The 21987-nt window shown below is 52.2% G+C and overlaps 1 protein-coding gene across 6 annotated transcripts in view; it reads left to right on the top strand.

Moving 5' to 3' along the window:
- PAX8 (paired box 8) overlaps positions 1–21987 on the top strand; it is a 63467-nt gene that overhangs the window by 25866 nt on the left and 15614 nt on the right. Inside the window, exons 3-9 of one of the 6 annotated variants that reach the window (XM_046663060.1) lie at positions 6719–6884; positions 8856–9053; positions 10656–10744; positions 11058–11183; positions 11451–11626; positions 16058–16178; positions 16706–16833. In XM_046663060.1, coding sequence (XP_046519016.1) covers positions 6719–6884; positions 8856–9053; positions 10656–10744; positions 11058–11183; positions 11451–11626; positions 16058–16178; positions 16706–16833 — 1004 coding nt within the window. Of the gene's footprint in view, positions 1–6718; positions 6885–8852; positions 9054–10655; positions 10745–11057; positions 11184–11450; positions 11627–16057; positions 16179–16626; positions 16834–21987 lie in introns of all 6 variants that reach the window. The other 5 variants (XM_046663057.1, XM_046663058.1, XM_046663056.1 and 2 more) reach the window with 5 other exon arrangements.

The following is a 21987-nucleotide window of genomic DNA, read 5'->3' as shown; positions in this document are numbered from 1 at the left end:
GGAGGAAGTGACTTTGTGTTGAACTATATAGGATTGGTAGAGTTACCTAGATAAGAAGAGAAGACAAGAGTCCCAGGCAGAGGGAACTGCATGTACAAATGCCTCTAAGCAGGAGGATGCACTGATAGCTCTAAGGTCATGCAGAAGGCCAGCGAGGGAACAGTGTGGAGGGTGTGGTGGAAGGTGGCATGAGATGAAGCTGAGGGGCAGGCTCTATGCTTGCATGGCAGCTGGTGACATTACCAACCAAGACAACACTAGAGCAGGAGCCTCTTTATGGGCAAAGAGGAGATTTCTGATAGGAAGTTGAATATAAAAGTGAGAGGAAAAATCTGGACTGGAGATAGCTGGGATGCCCATGATGCCATCAGCACACGGGTAGCAGGTAAAACAATAAAAGTGGGTGGGATCACCAAGAATGACCATGTAGATTGAGTGCAGCACTGGGATTTAAGAGAAGTCTGGAAAAAAATAGATACAATGAGACAAATGAGGGAAGAGAGGCCCATTAAAGAGAAACAACAAGCGTGTCTGAAGGTATAAGGAAGCAGGAGACAGCATTGTCATGGAAACCTCTTCTAGAGGGAGGACACAGCATCCCCCACCAGCCATATCCATCGGGCACCCAGGCTTTGAGCACACGCTAAGCCTGAGGCATATAGTGAGGGGACCACTGAAGAGGAAGGGAGCAAATGACAAAAATAGAAGCATGCGGCTGGCCCCGTGGCCAAATGGTTAAGTTCGCTCACTCTGCTTTGGTGGCCCAGGGTTTCGCCGGTTCAGATCCTGGGCGCAGACATAGCACCGCTCATCAAGCCATGCTGAGGCAGCATCCCACATACCACAACTAGAAGGACCCACAACTAAAAATACACAACTACGCACCCAGGGTCGTTGGGAGAAAAAGGAAAAATAAAATCTTAAAAAATAAATTGGAGCGGCAAGCGTGACTGCTTTTTGAGAAATCTGATTGAAAATAATAGAAAGATAAAGTTTCATAGTCAAGGGGGGTTTATGTTTTGGGGTTTTTTTTTCTGTTTTTGTTCTTTTGGTTTTGTTTCTTTCTTTCATTATGTGGACAGGGGCTGGAGAGGCAGCCTAGATGGATTTAATTGTATTTGTATGTCCGGGGGAAGGAGATAGTAGAAAGGGAGAGGTAAATAATATAAAAGAAATGGGAGGGTAATTTATGGAGTACGGGTCCAGAACAGGCAGAAGATGAGGGGTCAATGAGAAATGAAGAAGTATACGCAGCAGGTTGGCCTCACTGCTATCTCTCTTCTCTAAGTACCCTCAGGAGGGGATGCGCAAGGCACAGAGATACCAAGGTCACGCAGCCAGTTGAGGGAAAAGCCAGATGCAGAATGCCGCTTCTCAGCATGCCAGCCCCTCTGTCCTAGTCCAAGGGCCTCATGTGCCCAGATAACCCACAACCTCATGGATGCTGGAGGAATCCAGTATGCAGACTTGGGGTGGAAGGTGAAATAAGAGGTTGGAACACTGAGTTTCCATGATGTGGAACATTTTCTTTAGAGTGGTTTGAGGCAGAGGCCCTGGCCTTTATTCCAGAAAGGCACCAAGCCAAGGGGAGCAGCTGGGAGGTTACAGTGGAAGATCACAGGCCTGCAAGTGAGCATGCTGGGGAGGGCAACACCACCAGGCTGAGAATGACAGAGACTGGTTAGCACTGGTAAGGCCATTCCTTCATGGAGGGGGACTAGGCATGGCATGATTTAAAGGGCATCCCAAAGCAGCCGCTCCACCTCCCACAATGGTCCTGCCAAGGCCCAGAGTCTCACCTTGACACTCTTTGGCGCTAAAGCAAAACCCCAGGGAGTTAAATGGAAATATCCCCAGAACAACACATTGAACCATTGTCACTTGAGGACTGGGCAGAGGCATAAGGAATCAGACAGAAGGTAAAAGAGGAAAGCATCCAAGTACGGGACTTGGTCCTGCGGTGGGGAGTCCACTCAACAACCATCGCAACAGGCCCTCACCTTTGTAAAGCATTTTTTTGCCGCATGGATTTACTGAAGCATTAATTAAACTTTTGTGGCAGGTGCTAGGTAGACAAAGACAGGGCCACTGCCCTCGAGGAGAACTTGTAAAATAATCTAAACAGATAAAGTTACTGTTCAACGCATCAGTGCTACGACAGAGACTTGAGCAAAGGACTGTGGGGGCACAGGAAAATTATTCCCACATCTTGAGGGTTGGGGTATTGGTGCATGAAATAAGGGTGTGAGGCAATGAGCCCCTCCCTTTCCCTTCTACCATCCCTATCCTCAGTGCCCTGTAGTGGAGGAAGAAATTACCAAAGAAAGTCCTAAGACCTCCCCAAATGGTCACTTTTCCAAAGAGTACAGTTCTGGACAGCAGCCTTCACCTACAGTCCCGGAGAGCTCCAAATCCCCTTACAGAAGAATAAGTCCTCTCTGGCCCCAGGACAGTTGGCATTTCCCTGTCTGAGGACATTCACACTCAGACCCTGTTGTGTCCAGCCAAGCAGTCTTGTCTTCCTCCTCCACACCCACCACTCCCCGCCCATGACCCTCCAGACCATACAAAGGGCCTTTGCTTAGGAAGCTTCAAACTTCTTTCTGGTTCATACCTTCTCCCCAGCCCGACCAGGGGCTCCCACTCATGTCTGGCTTCCGGCCTTAAAGCCCATCCAAGCCATAGCCACATGGAAAGGTGGTCAGCACTGTGGGCAGCCCAGACCTCCCCAGTGCAGGAAGGAAGGCTGCACCACCTCTGAGTGTTTGGTGGTGACTCACCCAAAGGAGTCAACTCCCCCACACCGGACACAGGAAGGACAAAAGTCCTTCCGTTACAGGGACTCAGCTCCAAACCTCAAACCATAGGGGCCATCTCCACCTGCAGCCACAGGCTGTTTCCAAACTCTCTTTGCTGCCTGTCCTACAGCCACGGTAAAGGTCTTTCAATTTCTTGAGAGCACCGAGACCTTGTATGTAGATTTTTTTCCTGTGGAAACTTCTTTACCTGGTTACCTCCTAGTCATTCCTCCCTGCAACTTCCTTTGGCCACTTATGGGCTCTCCTGGCATGTGGACTTACCCCTTTCAGGAAATTTCTCCCTTAACATGCTGATTCCCCATTTAGCTGGTTGCATCCCCTCAGATTTTCATTCCTTGAGGTTTCTTGTCTTGCTCAAGGTGGTATCCTCAGTGCTTCGTACCTGACTCGTGGTAGGGACTTGGTGTATGTGTGTTGAGATAAAAAGAAATGATTACTGTAATATACAAATGGTAAGAACATTATTCTTGGAAGAAGGTGGGGCTGGAGTAGGTGTACAAGTAGTTAGTTATTCTCTTAAATTTTCTTTCTTTTTTTTTTTTTAAAGATCGGCACCTGAGCTAACAACTGTTGCCAATCTTTTTTTTTTTTTTCCTGCTTTATCTCCCCAAATCCCCCCGGTACATAGTTGTATATTCTTAGTTGTATGTCCTTCTAGTTGTGTCATGTGGGAGGCCACCTCAAAGTGGCCTGACGAGAAGTGCCATGACCGCGCCCAGGATCCAAACCGGTGAAACCCTGGGCCACCACAGCGGAGCACATGGACTTAACCACTCGGCCACAGGGCCAGCCCCCTCTTAAATTTTCTTACTGGCCATTGCCCAGCTTAAACCAATGGTTCTCAATGTGGCGCCAGACTAGTAGCATCAGCACCATCTGGAAACTTCTCAAAAACACAGATTCTTGGCTCCATCCCAGACCCACTGATTCAGACACCCAGGGCAGTGGGCTCAACAGCCTGTGTTTTAACAAGCCCCCCAAGAGATTCTGATGCACGCTCAAGTTGGAGAACCACCGCCCCAGTCCTAGGGCCAAGTGTGGGCCATTACATTCAACCACGTGAACATTAAAAATTAGAAAAACTTGACACTTCTATCAGCATTTTCAGCTAACCAAATACTTCTCCATCCTCATGCCCCATCTTCTTACAGCAGTTATTAGAGGTCAGCAGCAGACCCAACAAGAAGTTTTGTTTAGCTCCATTTAACAGATGAAAACACTAAGGTTGAAATAAAAAACCCAACTTTCTCAAATGGTAAAATTAAAAACAGGCAGAGTCAACGCAGGAATCTGGCCCAACGCTCTTTGCACAGTAATACACAGTCACTGAGAAGCCAGTAAAATAAAATAAAGCACCAGAGATTCTCAGTTTAGGAGCCAGAAGTATGAAGACATCTTTTCTTCACACGGATGCTGGTGGATCTAGTAAATAACCTGTCGGAGGGCTCCTGAGGATATGGGTTTCTAAGGAGCCTGCTCGATCCTTCAGGAAGGTTTAGGACAATAGCCCACACAGCTGGAATGGAGAAACAGGGTAGATTTTTTTTTTAAGGCACAATACCCAATTTATGACACCCAAAGATTGTGTTTGGTTTTTTTTAAACCTGCTACTTTTATAGAGTGGAGACCCCCACCTGTAGGAAATCTCACTTCTGGACATAGAGGTCCTAGCACAAACACCTCAACCTCGGTGGATGACGTGACAGCTTAAGTTCTGGAAAATGGGGACAAAGCTGGACTGCTCCAGGTCTTGTCTGTGTTTGGGTGGCTGTCTGGCGCCCCCTTGTGTTCAATGTCTGGACCCAAAAGAGCGGAAAGGCGACAAGGATGGACAGAGGGTCAAATGGCTACAGCCATTCTCCACAGAAGGCCTGTGGCCAGTGAGAAGCCAGCGGAATGGGCCCAGGAATGGGCGTGGGCCCCTCTGCTGGCCATCTGGGCTGCTTTCCCAGCCCTGGTGGAAAAGCACGCACTGGGGCAAGTTGCCTAGAACAGGACAGGTGGAAGTTGTGCCCAAGCTCACCCAATTGCCTCCACCAGGAGGATGGATCATTGTGTCCCTCCTGCTGGGTGTTTGGCCGGAGGTGTTTTTCCTCCTGACTTAGTGCCCAGGCCAGAGGCTTATAGACTCTTTTTTTTTTTTTCTTAAGAGAACTTGACTATTCTGCTGAAGACAGCTCAGGCCCCAGAGGAGACAGAGCAAGGCAGTTCTGAATGTGCTAAGTTGGTGGGCGGTAATGGGCACTTTGTGCCCAGGAGAGGCACTTTCCACCCTCGGCCATAAATAGTCCTTAACAGACTCACACAGAGGCCTGACATTGGCTCTCCCTCCTCACCTGTCCGCTCCCCTGGACCCTACAGCCCCAGGGCTCTACCATCCCAGCCAGACCACCAAATCAAGCGCCCGGTGTGAAATGATGTCCTTCAGGCCCGGACCACGGCACCTTCAGCACAAGAGCACAGGGCCACTGCCAAGCTTCCAGGGTCTGTTCTGGCCGTAGAATACCTTAGGAAGCAGCACTGATGGGAGCCTTGATCCTTGGTTAGATCCTGGCTCATCCTCATGTCATCTGTGTCGTAAAAGTCATATACATCAAGCCACTGAAACTCTCCAGGTCCCAGTCTCCTCAATGGTAAAATGGAGATCCCAGCCCTGAAATTAGCCCAACCTGGACCTAAGGATTTTAGCCAGTTGAGTTTGTTGGTAAATCTAACAGACAAGCACTTTCTCACCTCTAAGCCTTTGCACATGCTGTTCCCACTGCCTGGAACAATTTTCTCCCTTCTCCCCTTCATTCAGCTAGCACCTCTTTATTTTCAGTCTCAGTTTAGACTTCTCCAAGAACCCTTCTGCTCTCCTGAGCCTGGGCTTGGTTCCCACCATGGGTTCACGTTACCCCCTGCATGTCCCTGGTCACTGCAGTGGTCACGTGGTATGGTAACTGGCTGTTGGCTGGTCTGGGCCCTCACTCTAATAAACCCCGTGAGGCAAGAGCAGGAATCACTCTGCCTTATTCACTTCAGCATCCGGGGAGCCTGGCTCAGTGCCTGGCACAGAGTGGGCACTCAATCAATGTGTGTTTGAATAGGTGGATATGCACAGAATGAAACACAGGCTGGGCCAGCACACGAGGCCGAGTCAGGAGGGCAGCTAAGGAAACATGGCAAATGTCCACGGCTTGTCCACGTTCTGCACAGCTGCACTCGGCCGACGTGTCAGTCCTGGAAGCCCTGGGAACGGGTGCCAGTGAGGTCTCTGCCAGGGCTTTTGGGGCTCCAGACCGTGCTCTGGCCATTAGAGAGAAGGAACCGCAGGGGTCACTCAGGCTGGGAGCCCACAGACTGGGCTCAGGCCCCCTCTGCCCTAGCTTAACCAGAGAAGGCCAGCTTTTATTCTTTTGTGTGTGTGTTTCTCCATGTGACGGTGCTTAAAACTCTGGTTCTATGGTTAAAAAGAAGGAGAAAGAGAAACTTAAAGACCACGATTTACTCCTCTGCCCTCCTTTTATAGATGAGGAAAGAAGACTCAGAAAAGAGAGGATTTTCCCCAAGGCCACAGAGCTCAGTATCAGAGTAGCAAGACCCTGAATCTTCAACTCTGTGTACACTTTTCAGAGGGACGGAAGACGGGGGTGGGGTTGTTACTTGGAGGAAAGGGTTGAGGGTCTGAGAGGAGATGGAGCAGCCCCAAAAGGCCCCCATGGTGATGTGCCTCTCTGTGGCATTGCCAACCTCCCTCCCCGACTGGAGCTAGCCTTCCTGGGAGGCGGGAAGCAGGGGTGGGTGCAGGGAGCTAGACGGCTCAATCATGGGGGTTGAGCACCCGCACTCAAGGGCCTATCCCACCCGGCTGCCCTGCCTGGCCCTGACAGCTGTCCCTGGGCCTGTCGTCTTCTTAGGCCACGGAGGGCTGAACCAGCTGGGAGGGGCTTTTGTGAACGGCAGACCCCTGCCAGAAGTGGTGCGTCAACGCATCGTGGACCTGGCCCACCAGGGCGTGAGACCCTGCGACATCTCCCGCCAGCTCCGAGTCAGCCATGGCTGTGTCAGCAAGATCCTTGGCAGGTAAGCACGAAATTCACCACAGACCCCCTGCCCTGCAGACCTTGCCTTCTGCTGCCCACCTCGCAGCCTGCTTCCTTCTCGGGGACTCCGTTCACTCCTGACGCCCAGCTTTGGTCCCAGGACCTGAAAGGGGTGTGGTGGTGCTTCTGGGCCTCCCCATCCACTGCTCTTCTGGGGTTTTCCTGCCCCTCCTTTCTCCTTTGTCCATTTCTCCTTCCTTTCATTTCTCCCTCCCCCTTTTTCTCTTTCACCCCATGTCTCAAGTTCTATAGGCTCCTCTGTTCCTAAAGCACAAGACTCTTCCCCAACAGTCCTCCTGCTGAGACCAAGGAAAATGGAGCCACTAAGGGGCGGGGAGGGGGGGTGCACGTAATCAGACGTGGTTCCTGAGGTCTAACCCCTCCACTAGTATGTCTGAGTTTGTGCTCCTCACACCATAACTCCCAGAGCACCCAGAAGAGAAGCAAGGGTTGTTGATGAAATGCAGATCCCTAGCCCCAGTCCAGACCTACAGTGTCAGCCTCACTGGGAGCTAGGCCTGGATGCTGTGATTTTTACGAGTTGACCAGGCGACACTTATGAACACTAACCCCAGACCAGTGGAGGTTCATAGCCCTGGCTGAATGTTAGAGGCCCCCTGGGGAACCTTAAGTAGAAAAAGAATTGATGTCTAGGCCCCAGCCCACACCAATTAAAGCAGAACTTTAGGGGAATGGGCCCAAGTTAGGGAATAGTGGTAAGGTCCCCTCAAGTGATTCTAATTTTCTGCAGCCAGAGTTGAGAATCACTGACCCAAAGGTTCAGGAGGGACCAGGAGCCCCAATTCTGGGCTGAGGGAACCACTTAATCTAGTCTGGAGAGCAACTCCCATCAGAAATGCCCCTGCGCCAGGAGATGACGGGCTTTCATCAGCTCGAGGGATCCGTCTCCCACACCCCAACCATGAGTGGATTCAAGAGGAGTTCTGGTCCAATGATGCAAAGGGGCCTGGACTGTCATTGAACGTGGAAGGCCCTGCTTCCTGACGAAGCTGTCAGGGAGAAGTGTGGTCCTGGCTGGGGTCAGGAGCGGAGTTCCCGAGATGGGCTGTGTCCCAGAAAGGACATGAGCCCTGGAGAGTTGTGACAGATAAACAGAGCTTTAAAGAGCCAGATTTTATTTCACGGCAGAAGAGACCAGAGAATTTCCACAACTAGGAGACCAGAGAGTTTCTACATCCTATACTGATGTAGGTCATTGGTCGGCCAAAGCAGCCAGCTGAGGGCAGAGGGAGAGGAGGAGTGGAGACCCTGGGAGAATAGGCTCAGCTTAAGGAGCTGGACGTGGCTGGGGATCTAGGCTAGGCTGGGATCCCAGAGTCCATGAGGAGCAGCTTCAACCTGAACCATGTAACCTGGGAGAAAACCAGTGGCCAGGCGGGACGGGGGGCGGGGTATGGAGAGCAAAGGTGAATCAGCAAGACGGGGCAAAGGGCCCAGTAGCCCCCACTGGCTTCTTGGGAAGGGGTAAAATCAGGATAGCCAAGGAGAACAGTGAGTCATGCTTCAACCAAGGGAAGCTGGATGGGGAACAAGCTGTACGGAGCGGCAACTGTGAACCTGCAATTCACACGGAGCACACACGTGAAAATTTCCTTTCTTAGGAGGGAAATCTTTTGTGCCCCATAAGGTGGCTCCTGCAGGTGCTCAGACACAGGAGACTGGCCAGAGGGATGGGAGAGAGAGAAGCCAGGCATCCCGGGGTGATGTCTCCAGCAGAGGGTTCTGGTTTGACGGCAGCATAGACCCACCCACGCAAGGGAAACAGACAGCGCTGGGAACGTCAAGAGTTTGAGGCCAGCCTTGGGGGCACATTTCACCCCCAGGCCCCTCCCCAGAAGCCCCAGAGGGAAACGAGGGTCTCTGGCTAAGTCCCTGCCCAGAGACCCCACCTGCTTGTTGGGTAATTCTTTGGGGTTCTCTATTGGAGTAGGTACTACGAGACTGGCAGCATCCGGCCTGGAGTGATAGGCGGTTCTAAGCCCAAGGTGGCCACCCCCAAGGTGGTGGAGAAGATTGGAGACTACAAGAGACAGAACCCTACCATGTTTGCCTGGGAGATCCGAGACCGGCTCCTGGCTGAAGGCGTCTGCGACAATGACACTGTGCCCAGCGTCAGCTCCATCAACAGGTGAGAGAGACAGCAAGCGGGGGCTGGGGCACCTGGGCGTTGGGGGAATCATGACAGAGACCTGAAGAAGGGCCCGGCTTGGTGGACTGGCCTGGGAAGGGGCCTCCTGCTGAAGAACCAGGCAGGAAGCACCCCAGGCACTCGCTGGTGTCACCCCTCTAGCCTCTTCTAGTCTGTGTGGCATCCCCACCCCCACCCCACCTCTGCCCGGGGCTGTACTTTCTGCAGTTTCCTTCCTCATACACCACATCCTCTTTCATTCAATAAAAGAAGCTTCTTCTTGAATTGATCCTTTCCTGAGCCACAGGACCCTAACCCGGCCTTCATTCAAGCATTCACTCATTTGTTTAGTCATTTGGTTATTCACTCACCACCTCAGTCAATCAATTATTCACTCATTCTTTCATTCATACATACCTAATTTACTCATTATGTGCTAGGCCCTGGGGACACACAGTTCTTGTCCTTGCGGAGCTTACAGTCTAGTGGGAAGACAGACACTTACCGAGTACTAATCAAGTGGCCACACAAACAACTGTAAAAATGCAGCTCGAAGTCCTGCTAGGAAGGGGAACATGAGGGTATGTGAGCTAATATAAGGTGGCCTGATTTAGGGAGGTTATGAAAAGATGGCCCTGAGTAAGAAACAGTGACTAAGAGTTAACTAGGTAAAAAGGGGAGCGGAGAGCTCTGAGACAGCACATGCAAAGGCCCTGTGGCTAACAGGAATTATACAAGAAGCTGAAAGAAAGCCAGTAGATAGAGATGAGGGGAGCATGAGGTAGGCTGAGGTGGAGATGTCAGCAAAGGCTGCCCTTCAGGGGCCAGGGGCCCGGTTACGTGTTCTTGCCTCTGACCTATAAGCAACGGGAAGCCCTTGGCAGACTTTAAGCAGGAGGCTGACTTGCATTTCAGAAAGTCTGCTCTGGCTGCAATAGGGAGAATACATTAGAAAGGGTCAGGAGCAGGGGCCAGCCCCAAGGCTGAGTGGTTAAGTTTGCTCGCTCCGCTTCAGCGGCCCAGGGTTTTGCCCGTTCAAATCCTGGGCGTGGACATGGCACCACTCATCAAGCCACCCTGAGGCAGCATCCCACCAGCCACAACTAGAAGGACCCACAACTAAAAATACACAACTATGTACCAGGGGGCTTTGGGGAGAAAAAGGAAAAATAAAATCTTTAAAAAAAAAAAGAAAGAAAGAGTCAGGAGCAGATGGGGGGTGCTAATGAGTGACCCTGGAGGAGAGTTGGTGTGGCACATACTAAGGTGCTGGCAGTGAGATGCAGAGAGGGATCAAAGCTCGAGAGGTTTACAAGGTCAAACCCACGAACCTGAAGATGGATTTGACAGAGGAGGGAGGGAGGCAGATGCTAAGCCCCACCTCTACTTCTCCCTCTAGTGACTGATGGTACCAATCATGAAATGGGCACACTGGGAAGGACCAAGTGTGAGGAGGAAGGTGATGGGTTGATGGTGGACAGGTGGAGTTTGAGGTGCCTTTAAGACACCCAAGTGGGATCTCAAAAAGGTGATTGAATCTGGGGTAGTCATAACTCTTGGTTCCTCCTCTTCTCTCTACGACCTTTCTTGTCTTCCTTACAGAATCATCCGGACCAAAGTGCAGCAACCATTCAACCTCCCCATGGACAGCTGCGTGGCCACCAAGTCCCTGAGCCCAGGACACACACTGAGTGAGTGCTGAGGGACCTGCAGGCGCACCCGGCCCCTTGCACACACCTCCATCTGTACACATACAGAGTCACACGCAAACACGCCCACACAGACACACCCACCTGGGTGGACTGAGCCCTTGCACTGGGACAAAGCCTTGCTGGGGTTCCAGGGAAGCGTCACTGAAATATTTCGGGGTGGAAACACATCAGGCAGCCCTGACTCCAAGAACCCCTCCCACCAGCGGGCCCCCTGACTCCTGCGTGGTGGCAGCAGAGGCTCTGGGGGGTGTCACTCCCACATCCTGACCCTCTCTCTCTCACCCCACTGCAGTCCCCAGCTCAGCCGTGACACCCCCAGAGTCCCCCCAGTCGGATTCTCTGGGCTCCACCTACTCCATCAATGGGCTCCTGGGCATTGCTCAGCCTGGCAGTGACAGCAAGAGGAAAATGGATGACAGTGAGTGTTGGGAGAACCCGAGGGCAGGTTGCGGGTGCAGGAGGGCAGTTTGCTCAGACTCTGATGGCAACAGAGGTCCCCCTTTATGGCCCAGGACTTTGTGGGTGCTCGGAACTCCCTGCCTGCAGCACATGGCCTGTCTCTAAGATGGCCACAGCCCAAAGCCCAGGAGCCTGGTCCTTTCCCTCCCTCCGAAGCTCCTCCACTCTGGCCTGGGGGGTGGGGGATGGGTCCCCTAAAAGCTTTCTCCCTGCCTGGGGACGCCAGGTGACCAGGACAGCTGCCGGCTGAGCATCGACTCCCAGAGCAGCAGCAGCGGGCCCCGCAAGCACCTTCGCACTGACACCTTCAGCCAGCACCACCTCGAACCACTCGAGTGCCCGTTCGAGCGGCAGCCCTACCCGGAGGCCTACACCTCCCCTGGCCACACCAAAGGCGAGCAGGTGAGAAGCAGACCGTGGGAGGTGAGCAGCAGTGGGCAGGGACTGGAGCGAGGCATGGTCTCTGAAAAATCCCTAATCAGCCTGCAGTCCTGCCACCAAAGCTACTAGAAGTTGCTTCATGGGCTCCGGGCGCGTGCTTCATGCAGCTTTAAGCCCCACACATGCTTTATTTCACCAGATGCTGGCATCTTCCTCCTCCTCTCCTCAGCCTTCCCTCACCCACAGCCTCTGCGCTTAGCCCTTTCAGGGAGAGCCACACAACCACATCGCGCTATCCTCCTACAGGTAGTAGCTTCCCCAGATTGCAGGTCAGGTCCCACAACTCTAAAGCTGCAGCTCAAGGCCTGTGCACCATGATCTCAACCAGCACTTCTAGCCTCACCTCCAGCCGCTCATGCCTGCACACCCCATGATCCTGCATTACTCACACTCCCGAGCATGCCACTCTCGTTCACACCTCTCTGCCCTGGCACACCATGTGCCCTCCTCACAGAGTGCCTTCCCCCCACTTCTCTGCCTGGAAAAATACCACTCAGCCATTATGACTCAGCTCAAGCATCACCTTGCCCCTGAATCCTTCCCTGCCCCTCGGACATGCTCCATCTCTCCCTCCTCTGTGCTTCTGCATGTCCGACATGCGGCTCCCGATAACTTCACACTGTGCATCGTAATCATCTGGTGGACAGAGGTGGAAAGACACAGTGGGTTTCTTCAGGACAGGACAGCATCTTTTTTATCTCCAGCACCTAACACTGTGTCCCTCTCACAATAGATACTCAATAGAGGTATGTGGAATGAATGAGTTGAGAAATCCAGAATAATAAATTGCGAGCTACAAGGGAATTATTATTTCCAGTGCACTGGACAGGTGAAATGGTTTATCTTGGGTTTGCTTCTGTGAAAAGCTGACAGAGATATCAGAGGTCTCCTGGAGCCCAACAAAGACTCCACAACCCTGATAGAACCTCCAGGACTGCAGACCTTTTGTTCATTATCTCTCAACAGTCACAATCTTCCTCCCCTTCACCTCACCGGGTCAACCAGCTGAGGAGTTTCTTTAGGGTGGTGTCTGCTTGCCCCTCTTTGCTCACACTGTCATTTGATCCGGGAGTGAGGCAAGCCCATACGCCTTTAAGATCTGAGTACGACAATGGCGATGATGCCAATAATCAGCTGAACCATTGCCAGTGACCATCTGGACTGCTGGGCCCGTGCCAGCGCTGCAGCTGGGCAGGCAATCTGCGTCAGCGATTTTATCAGCCTGGGCTGTGGCAACCACGAGGGGTGCAGAGAAAGCTGGCCGTCAGCAGACCTGGGGAGAGGACCTGGTTGTTCATCTGAGAGTCAGCACATGGCTCCCGGGGGGAGATGGGGCCGCAGCAGTGAGCCTGCTGTGTGAGAAGGAGCCTAGAGTCCTGGTAGCATAAAGAAACCCTGCTGCTGAGCCCCCCGGCCCCCGCCGGGTGGGAGAGCCATTTCCCAGCTCCATACCTGAGCCCCTCCCAAGGGACCCTGCTTGAATACAAGGAGACCCTGAGACCCTGCAGCAAGCTGGCATACTTACATGGGGACTCGCAGAAGGAGAGAGTCTTAGAGCTAGAGGGACTTTGGGGACCGCCGAGTCCAGTCTTCCCATTTGCGTGGAGATAACCCAGGGCAAGGGGGGGTGGGGAGGGCTCGGGGAAGCAAACAGCTATTGAGCTCAGGCCTGCGGGCCCTGGTTTCATTCAGGCTGGCCCACTGTTACCTGTTTTAGATATGGAGTTTTGTGAGTTCTTATTTGAAGAATGGAAAACCATGGAACTGACCCAGCCCCTCATGCTACAGATGTGGAGACTGAGGCTCAGCAGCTCCCATCCATGATGCATTCCCTCCCTCAGTCAGTCATGGCCTCCCTGGCTTGGTGGCGAGGGGCAGGGAGAACCCAGCCTGTGCAGGGGCTCCTTGAGTCCATGCACACCCCTGGTGACTCTGACAGCACTGCCAAAGGAACACTCTGTGTCCTCTCACGTGGGCACGGGAAGGCCCTCCGGCCTGGGGAGCTGAGAGAGAAGCACAGGTCCTCCCACCTGACCTTAGGATGGGGCAAAGACACAGCCATCTTCCCCGTAAAATCAACAAGGGGGAAAGCATTCAACAGCAACGTCATGTGGCCTCATTTCTGGTTGCTACTTCACTGCCAGCCATAGCTGGGAGTCCACACAGCTCTTGACCCTCTATTTTACAAGTGCACCCAGAAAGAGATCAACAGAATGTGAATATTGTGATAGAGACCAAGAATTTTGCAGCTTATGACCCTTCATATAATTCTAAAATAATAATATCTATGGTAGCTATTGAGTATGTGTTACCAAGCATTCTGTGCTAAGCGCTTAATACACACATATAAAATCTCATTTAATCCTCACATCAGCCTAGTGAAGCAGATTCTATCATCCATGTCACACAGGTGAGCAAATCAAGGCTCAGAGAGGTCACAGAGACTAAAGCCTCTTGGTTGGTCATTGCAGAGCCAGGGTTCAAACTCGCTCAGTTCTAAAGCATTGTGCCACTCTGCAGCCCACTTCAAGTTCAATCCCAGGAAGAAATCCCGTCATCACTGGGAGGTTTAAGCCATACAGTGCAACATCACCAAATGTCTGACTACTTAAGTTTGGGTTGTTTTTTTCTTTCACTGAACTGCCTGGATTTGAGAAAGCTATAAGATTTTGAGTAGATATGTGGTATCAAATCAACACATCCATAAGGCATTTTAAACTTTTCTTACTCTCTCTAGAAATTAGGTATTTTGTTCAATTTCATTAAGCCAGGCTCTAAGCCACTCCACCCTGCCTCGAAGCGGCCCCCTCTGAAGGCGTGGAACCAGAGGACCATTTAGTCAGTAATTGCTGCTACACAATAATGGTGCCCCAGTGGCCTCCAGAATTGACTGCAGCTTCCAAAAGTGCCCGGCATGCAACCGGAAAGTGCCGTGGCTCCTTGGAGAGCAGGGCTCAATGGAAATCACTGAAAATGACTGCCTTTAGCAGAGCTGTTATGTAACCACAGAGCATTCCTTGAGTTCAGTTTTGTTTCTCACATAGCGCGTTTGTGACGCGTGTGACCCACATGTAGGGAAGAGGCGTGTGCTTGTGTGTGCTGTCCCATCCCCTGGTGGGAGGGAGTCCTGGTGAGGGGCAGTGGACGCTTGCCGTTAATTGAACAAGTTCTTTTTGGAGGGAGCACCTTAGGAGATAGCCCTGCTCAGGTCAGGGGAGCCCGGGTGGAGTCTAAAATGAGGTCTTAACAAAGAAAACTCTCAGATCCTTGATCAAGAGTTTTTCAAAGAAAATTAACCCCAAGTATCACCTTCAGGCTGAACCTGCACATTTATGTTTGCCTGGATATGGAGAGAGAGGGGGAAGAAACCCACTTGTTCTGTTGGGGTGTCATGTCTGCCGTTTTATTGAAGGAGAGAACACCCGGGTCAGAATTAGATGCCCTTGGGTCAGGGCCTGTTTCATATATACCTGGCACATATACCTCTCTGGGCTTCAGACTCTCCACGTGTAAAACAGACATAATATTGCTCGCCCACATCACAGGGCCGTTGGGGACAATGGATCAGGATAACACAGGCAAAGCTCTAAGAGATGCCCTTTGCAAATGTAAGAAGTGCTCATGATGGTATCTGGTTAGGGCAGCAGTTGACAGCATGGGCACTGGGACCAGACCCTTAGGTTTGAATCCTGGCTCTGCCCCACAAGGGAGTGTGAAAAGTTTCTTGAATGGAGTGAAGCACTCAGTCCTGTGAGCCAACCGCTCCAGCCCTGCATGCTGTTCTCTGTGGGCCCAGTGTGAGGTGACCAGCCCTCCAGCCAAGGTGTGGCCCTTGGAAGGAGCGCTCCATCTGGCTCGCAAGCCACCAGCTGACATTGAATTTCAGGACTGCAGAAGGGGAAGCCCTGAGCCTGGGGGCTGGGAGAGAACAGTAGGGCTGTGAGTCAGAGAAAAAGAACCAATTAGGGGGCTGGCCCGGTGGTGCAGTGGTTAAGTTCGCATGTTCCACTTTGGAGGCCTGGGGTTTGCCAGTTAGGATCCCAGGTGCAGAGCTAGGCACTGCTTGTCAAGCCATGCTGTGGTAGGCATCCCACATATAAAGTAGAGGAAGATGGACACGGATGTTAGCTCAGGGCCAGTCTTCCTCAGCAAAGAAGAGGAGGATTGGCCGCAGATGTTAGCTCAGGGCTAACCTTCCTCAAAAAAAAAAAAAAGAAAAGAATCTATTAAACATGCTAGGTGGAGTCAAGAATGAGCAGGAAGAAGGGGACAATGAGGAAGGGAATGCTTCCTGGGGAGACTGGGCAGCAAAGCCCTAAGGTGGACCACCAGGTCACTAGTTACGCCTCTCCGTGGGGCCTCTCTGTGCGCTGACTTCTCTTTGTTCTCCAGGGCCTGTACCCACTGCCCTTGCTCAACAGCGCCCTGGACGACGGGAAGACCACCCTGACCCCTTCCAATACACCCCTGGGGCGCAACCTTTCTACTCACCAGACCTACCCCGTGGTGGCAGGTACGATGCCCAGAATCTCCTGGGCCAAGTGGCCCAGCTGCGAGGGTGGGCTGGAGGGCAGAGTGTGGCTGGCCTTAAGGAAGAAGATGTTAGGGCCCTGAGCCTGGAGAAGAGACGTGGGCTTTGCTGGCTGGGCCTCAAGGTGGGTCAAGAGGGTCCTTACTTCTATCCTCGGCCCTCCTCCGCCTGCTCCCCTACCGCCGGAGCACACACAGTCCTCCACCCACACCAGGAGAGGCAGAGCAGGGAGGTCGAGCTTCTCTCTCCCCTCCTCACTCAACCAGAGGAACACCGCGAATCCCCGCCCACAACGAGACTCAGAGGAGCCGGGCCTGCCTGCCCCAGAGCCCTGCCCGCACCCTCCCCGCATCTCATGGCTTGGTTTGTGCATGTTCCCACCCCATCATCTCACACCCCTCTCTCCTTGTTGTCTCCCTCCCTCTGGCAGATCCTCATTCACCCTTCGCCATAAAGCAGGAAACCCCCGAGGTGTCCAGTTCTAGCTCCACCCCTTCCTCTTTATCTAGCTCCGCCTTTTTGGATCTGCAGCAAGTCGGCTCCGGGGTCCCAGCCGGTGCCTCGGTCCCGCCCTTCAATGCCTTTCCCCATGCTGCCTCCGTGTACGGGCAGTTCACGGGCCAGGCCCTCCTCTCAGGTACGACAGGGAGGTCCCGGGACCGTGCAGCTATGGCGGGGGGCGGGAGGGGGGTCCTCAGGGCCGGCCGCCAGTCCCCTGGTTTGGGTCCAGCCCACTCTCTGGCCCCCAGCGCTATCCACCATCCTCCTATTCCCTTATTCCTCTGGCAGCTTTTGGAGGTGCGAAGATGCGATTCTCCATGCTGGCAAGTCAGGTCGTGGGAGGGGCAGGCACTTTGGGGGTGCCTGGAAGTGGGGTGCCTGGCAGCCTTCCAGCACCTTGCCCCAAGGCCCCATGGAAAAGCCGGGACCCTAAGGTCAGGAGCCAGGCCCTATAAAGCAGTGAACCCTTGGTCTGGGTAAAACATAAAAAAGAAGGAAAAAAAGAAAACTTTGGAGGGAGAAGGGCATTGGCTGTTTTGAGCCAGTTTCTGGATCCAATTTCTGAAGAAGACAGAGGGTCAGTCCCAGTTGGGTCTCCATAGTATGGTAGGTTGTACCAGCCTAATAGCATCACCCTTGGAGGACACTCAAGCAGAGTGACTCACCAACCTGAGAGATGGGGAAGGGGGACCTCCATCAGGAACCTCATCGGCCTCCAAACATTTAAAGCTGGAAGTGCCTTTGGGGCATCTAGACTAAATCTCTCCTTATACTGATGGGAAACAGGCCCCGGAGAAGGGCCTGGCTGAGGTCCCTGAATGGGCCTGTGGTTCCTGGCAGGGTGTGGTTCCTGGTTCGGCCTGCGTGCACCCTGTGGGTCAGATCTCTGCAGAGCTGGGGCTCCTTGGCAGAAGGACATTGGCCCGTCCAGCGAGGGCCTGAGCAGCGGCTGAAAGGGTTGAGGGTGCTTGGCTTGGGCAGGAAAAGACTTGAAGAGGGGTGAAGGTGGGGACAGAGACCCATGAGAGTCTTCACACATCAGAAGGGCTTCCACAGAGATGAGATTATTGTAGATGTGGGCCCAAGGCCTTGAGCCAAGACCCATGGAGGAAGCCAGATGTGGGCCAGCCCTTCTGGACCAGTGGTTTTCAAACTCGTTGGGCATCGCAACACTGACTTGAAATGAAAGCTGTACAGAAGCCAGGTTTCCAAATCAGACAAATGAAGAGCTGCCCTGTTTGAAGTGGGGGCTCTGCCCCGAAAGCCCTTGGACTTGAAAACCACTACACCAGAAGAAGACCTCTACCCACCCACAGGGACCACAAGGTCATCTTATTCAAAGTTATCAAACCTTTCTTATAACTGATGCTACATTTCCTGTCTGTCAGGCACCTAGGGTTTTTTTCTCTGTGCCTCCCTGCATCTAATGTGGGAGGTTGCCTTGAAAGGGGCGAGTGCAGGGGTAAAGGGTTAATAAAGGAAGCCCAGTGTGTGGGCAGAGAGGCAGTGTTTAAGGGTCTGAAGCAAAGAAGAAAAGGTTGACGCAAGAGTTCAGAATTTCAAAAGAGGGTGAAGTCAGTGGAGATGGGTCATTTGTTTTGACCAAAATGATTAAAGGAGAAAAACCCGTGAGCTGAGTGGAATGATGTCAGCCAGAGAAAATGGCATGGGGGAGGGGAAGGAAGGGCAAGCAGAAGAGGCCCACCTCCACTGTGAGGAAGACTGGCCCAGTCACTGGGCGAGCCTGCCTACCACATGCAAAGGCAGGCCAGGGCCAGGAGGGCGGCGCTAGGCAGGTAAGGGCTGAGGTGGCACGGAAAGGTTTGGCAGGACCAGCTGAGTGGAGAGGGAAGGACAGATGGCAGTGGGAAGCAGAGGGATCAGAGCACAGCCGTGGGTGGAACAGCCAAAGGCAAACTCCCTGCCCTGAAGTCCCCATACCTTCTCCTCTCCCTGTCAACCTTTTAGGGCTTCAAGCATCCCCCCTCCCCCATCGACATGCAGTCAAATCACAGGTGATGCTTCCAAATTGTATCAGCTCTTAGTTTAGCGGACATACCCACTCTCCGGACCAGCTGCAGAAGAGAGCTCATCCACCCTATGGGACAAAGCAACCAGCAGCAGATACCCAGTGGTCATTCAGGCAGCAGGCAGCAAATACACAGCATTGGCATGTCCTTCGGGCAGGTGGCCCCCAGAGCCAGGTTCAGCTGATGCTGAAGGACAGGGTGTGACCCCCCTGAAGGCCGATGGCCGACTGCGGGGCCCAGCCCGAGGGTTGAACATGCAGCACAGTGGCAGGGGCCCTGAGAAGAGCAAGCAGTGCCCAGGCTTAGAGAGACTGGGTGCAGGCAGGGTCCTAAGAGCAGGAAACAGGTCAGGGCTGCAGTTCACCAGCCTGTGGCTTAAGCCCACGATGGCTGGTGTCCATGCTGAGCCCAGGGTGTGGGCCTAGATCTCCTTAAAGACTGTCCACCTTTAGCCTCTGGTCAAGCCTCTGGACCTAAATACTTACCATGTGTCTGAGTCACATGAGCGGGCTGGGAGGACACAGCGGGGAGAAGGAAGCTTAGGAGGGGAGTCCGGGGGGCTGGAAACCTATTGAGGGAGGAAGAGGTAAATTTGAAAGAAAAGAAAGGAAGCCAAGACTAACTTACTCCCAGGTAATGCTGCAGGCGAGGAGGGAGGGAGGACCAGGTGAGTTTTCACTCCAAAATCAGCTCAGCCCTCGCCTACAGGAGCCCTCCTCTGAGTGGCTTCCTAAGGACCCTCCCTGTGGTTTCCTGCAGTACCCTTGTCTGCTCCACTGAGTCTCTCCAGGGTTATTTCCTCTCCCAGCCTAGCCCCTCTGATAGAGCAATTTCCAGGGTGACTGTCCTTCTGGATCTCAGCTTCCCCCCAATCAGCCAAGAAAGAAGAAATCTCAGGGTTTGGGGAACAGTAGGATTGCCCCTAAGATTCCTCCCAGTTCCCTTCACATGCCCCAGTCTGGGGTCCCAACACATGGGCCAAGAACAATATCGAGGCCGTCCTTGTCCGGGCTTTTCCAGGTCTTACTCCAGCTCAGATGATGAGAAAGCTCTGAGTTTGGTTTTATCATCAAAGAGTCGTTACCTGCCTCCATCCTTTTTGCAAAATTATGTTTAGTCCTGCCAAAGAGATTTCTGGATTGCCATAAATTCTCCTTGCTATCAGAACAAGATAAGGAATTGAAAGGAGGTCACGTAGAGGGCAGACATCAAAGGGACAAATAAAATTGTCTGAAATCACCTCTACCCTCTGAATTCCTCCAAGTGATGGTGTTCTGATCTTGGTCTCTTACCAATATTTAGAATATTTACCAATATTTCTGGAGTGCTAGTGTTTTCCTATAGAACCCCACTTCACAGCCAGTCAACATGGACCTGTGCCTATGTCAACTTCTTAAAAATAGGGCCATAGCAAAAGAATATTTGAATGCAGAGGAGATGGAATTACAAACCAAAGGTAAACTTATGATGAAGAGCCTTAAAAATAAGTCAGTCAATAAAAGAGCATGGTCAGGCCGTGATGGAGTGCCTCCACCTCATGGCTTCTGTGGTTTCATTTCTAAGAAGGTTTACAAGGTTCTTGGCTTTTTGGAAGAAATCACATATTTAAGGAATTGAAGCGAAGAGTTTGTGAGACTGATAGGAGAGTTGAAGACACCAGAGTCTGGGTGAGGGCTGTTCTAAAGAATTTGATTCAGAAACCTCTGCCCCACTGGGAGAAAATTAGGTGGCTAAGGGGAGACAAAGATTAAAATCCCAGAATACAGCGTTGTGAGGCTGACGAATTCTGTTTCTAAGAGCAATTTAGGGGCTAAATTGTGGCTTAAGAGGAGCATGTGCCCTGCTGCTCTGCCCACTGAGATGCAAAGCTCAACAAGCAGAAAAGTCAGGTGATATAAAGGGACAGGATGAGAGCAGGAGGAAGGGGAGTGTGGGACCACAGGGCTCCAGGGCCAGAAGGATTCCTGGAGAATACCTAGGCCAGCCCTGGCAAATAGATGGCCAAGAACCAAGGCTTACCTCTAAATCCCCAACCCCAATCATGGTAGACATAGATGCAGCCTCAGAATCCTACTCAACACAGTGCACCAGGAAGTCCCTACCAATCAGTCAAGGAGTAAGGTGAACCCAATATACAATCTGTCATAACCTAGCTCCTCATGAGACAGACAAGAAGATGCAATTCAGAGAAATTAAATATTTGTCCCTCAGCCACAGTCTGGCCTGGTCTAAATCTCGCTTGCTCTCGCTCTCTCTCTCTCTCTCTCCCTCCCTCTCCCATTCTCTCTCCTTCTCTCCCACTCTGCCACTCTCCCTCTCTCCCTCCTCTCTGTCTCTCAGGGAGGAGGAAATCGGGAGGGAAGAGGAAAGGGAGAAGGCATGAGGCCTGAATTAGCCACCACCCTCTTCCATCTCTCTCCTACACATGCCCCCTGGCCACCCTCTGTACTCCTCCTGCCCTCACAGACTTTGTGTGGCTCCTGCCCTCTCTTGGGCTCCAGTACCTGGCCATGTGCTTCATCTGAGGGCCAAGGAGGCTGAGTCTGAAAGCTGATCATATTGCAGTCTTCCTCGAAGAAAGATCAGAAGAAAGGAAGATATACCAGACCTTGGTGTATCTTCTGCATCCTTCTCCCTCTACTTTGAAAGATACTAAAGTGCCCTTTCTCGCCTGCATTTCCAAACCTGCATTTGTTCGGACCCTGCATCAAGTGAACTGAACCCACCTGTAGAATTCCAGTGGGTTCCACCCTGTTTGGTCCAGCACCAGCCACAGCTGGACATTGTACTAAAAGTCAAACAAATTAGCGAGTGTGTTCATTTTTACCAAAACATTCACACTTTTAAATAATGAGCTCTCATGACCCATTTCAAATAGGATTTATTCTGTACGGGTTCCCTTGAAATGTAACACTTTATAGAATGTTTCCATTGCACTAATCAATGTCCACCTGTAGCATGAAATTCTTGCTCTGAATTATGTGGATAACATCATAGTAATAGTAATTAGGTACATAAGGCTTCTCTTCTTTTTTTCCCCATTTTTCATGTGAAGAAACTGAGACTTGGGGCACACAGGCAGCTGATCTAAGGGCACTTGGAAAATTAGCAATAGAAGGAGGATAGGGACCCCAGTCCTCTGATTCCTAGACCCTTCCCTCCAGAGGAAGGGCAGAGGTCCAGGAGGCTTGGTCTTGTTTGTTGACCCCTTAGGCTTGGCTCCAGATGCCCATCCCAGCCTATGCCCCATCTTGACTTAA

Source organism: Equus quagga, chromosome 5 (assembly GCF_021613505.1).
Source record: "Equus quagga isolate Etosha38 chromosome 5, UCLA_HA_Equagga_1.0, whole genome shotgun sequence".
NCBI lineage: Eukaryota > Metazoa > Chordata > Mammalia > Perissodactyla > Equidae > Equus > Equus quagga.
This window is presented reverse-complemented; position numbering and strand designations above follow the sequence as displayed.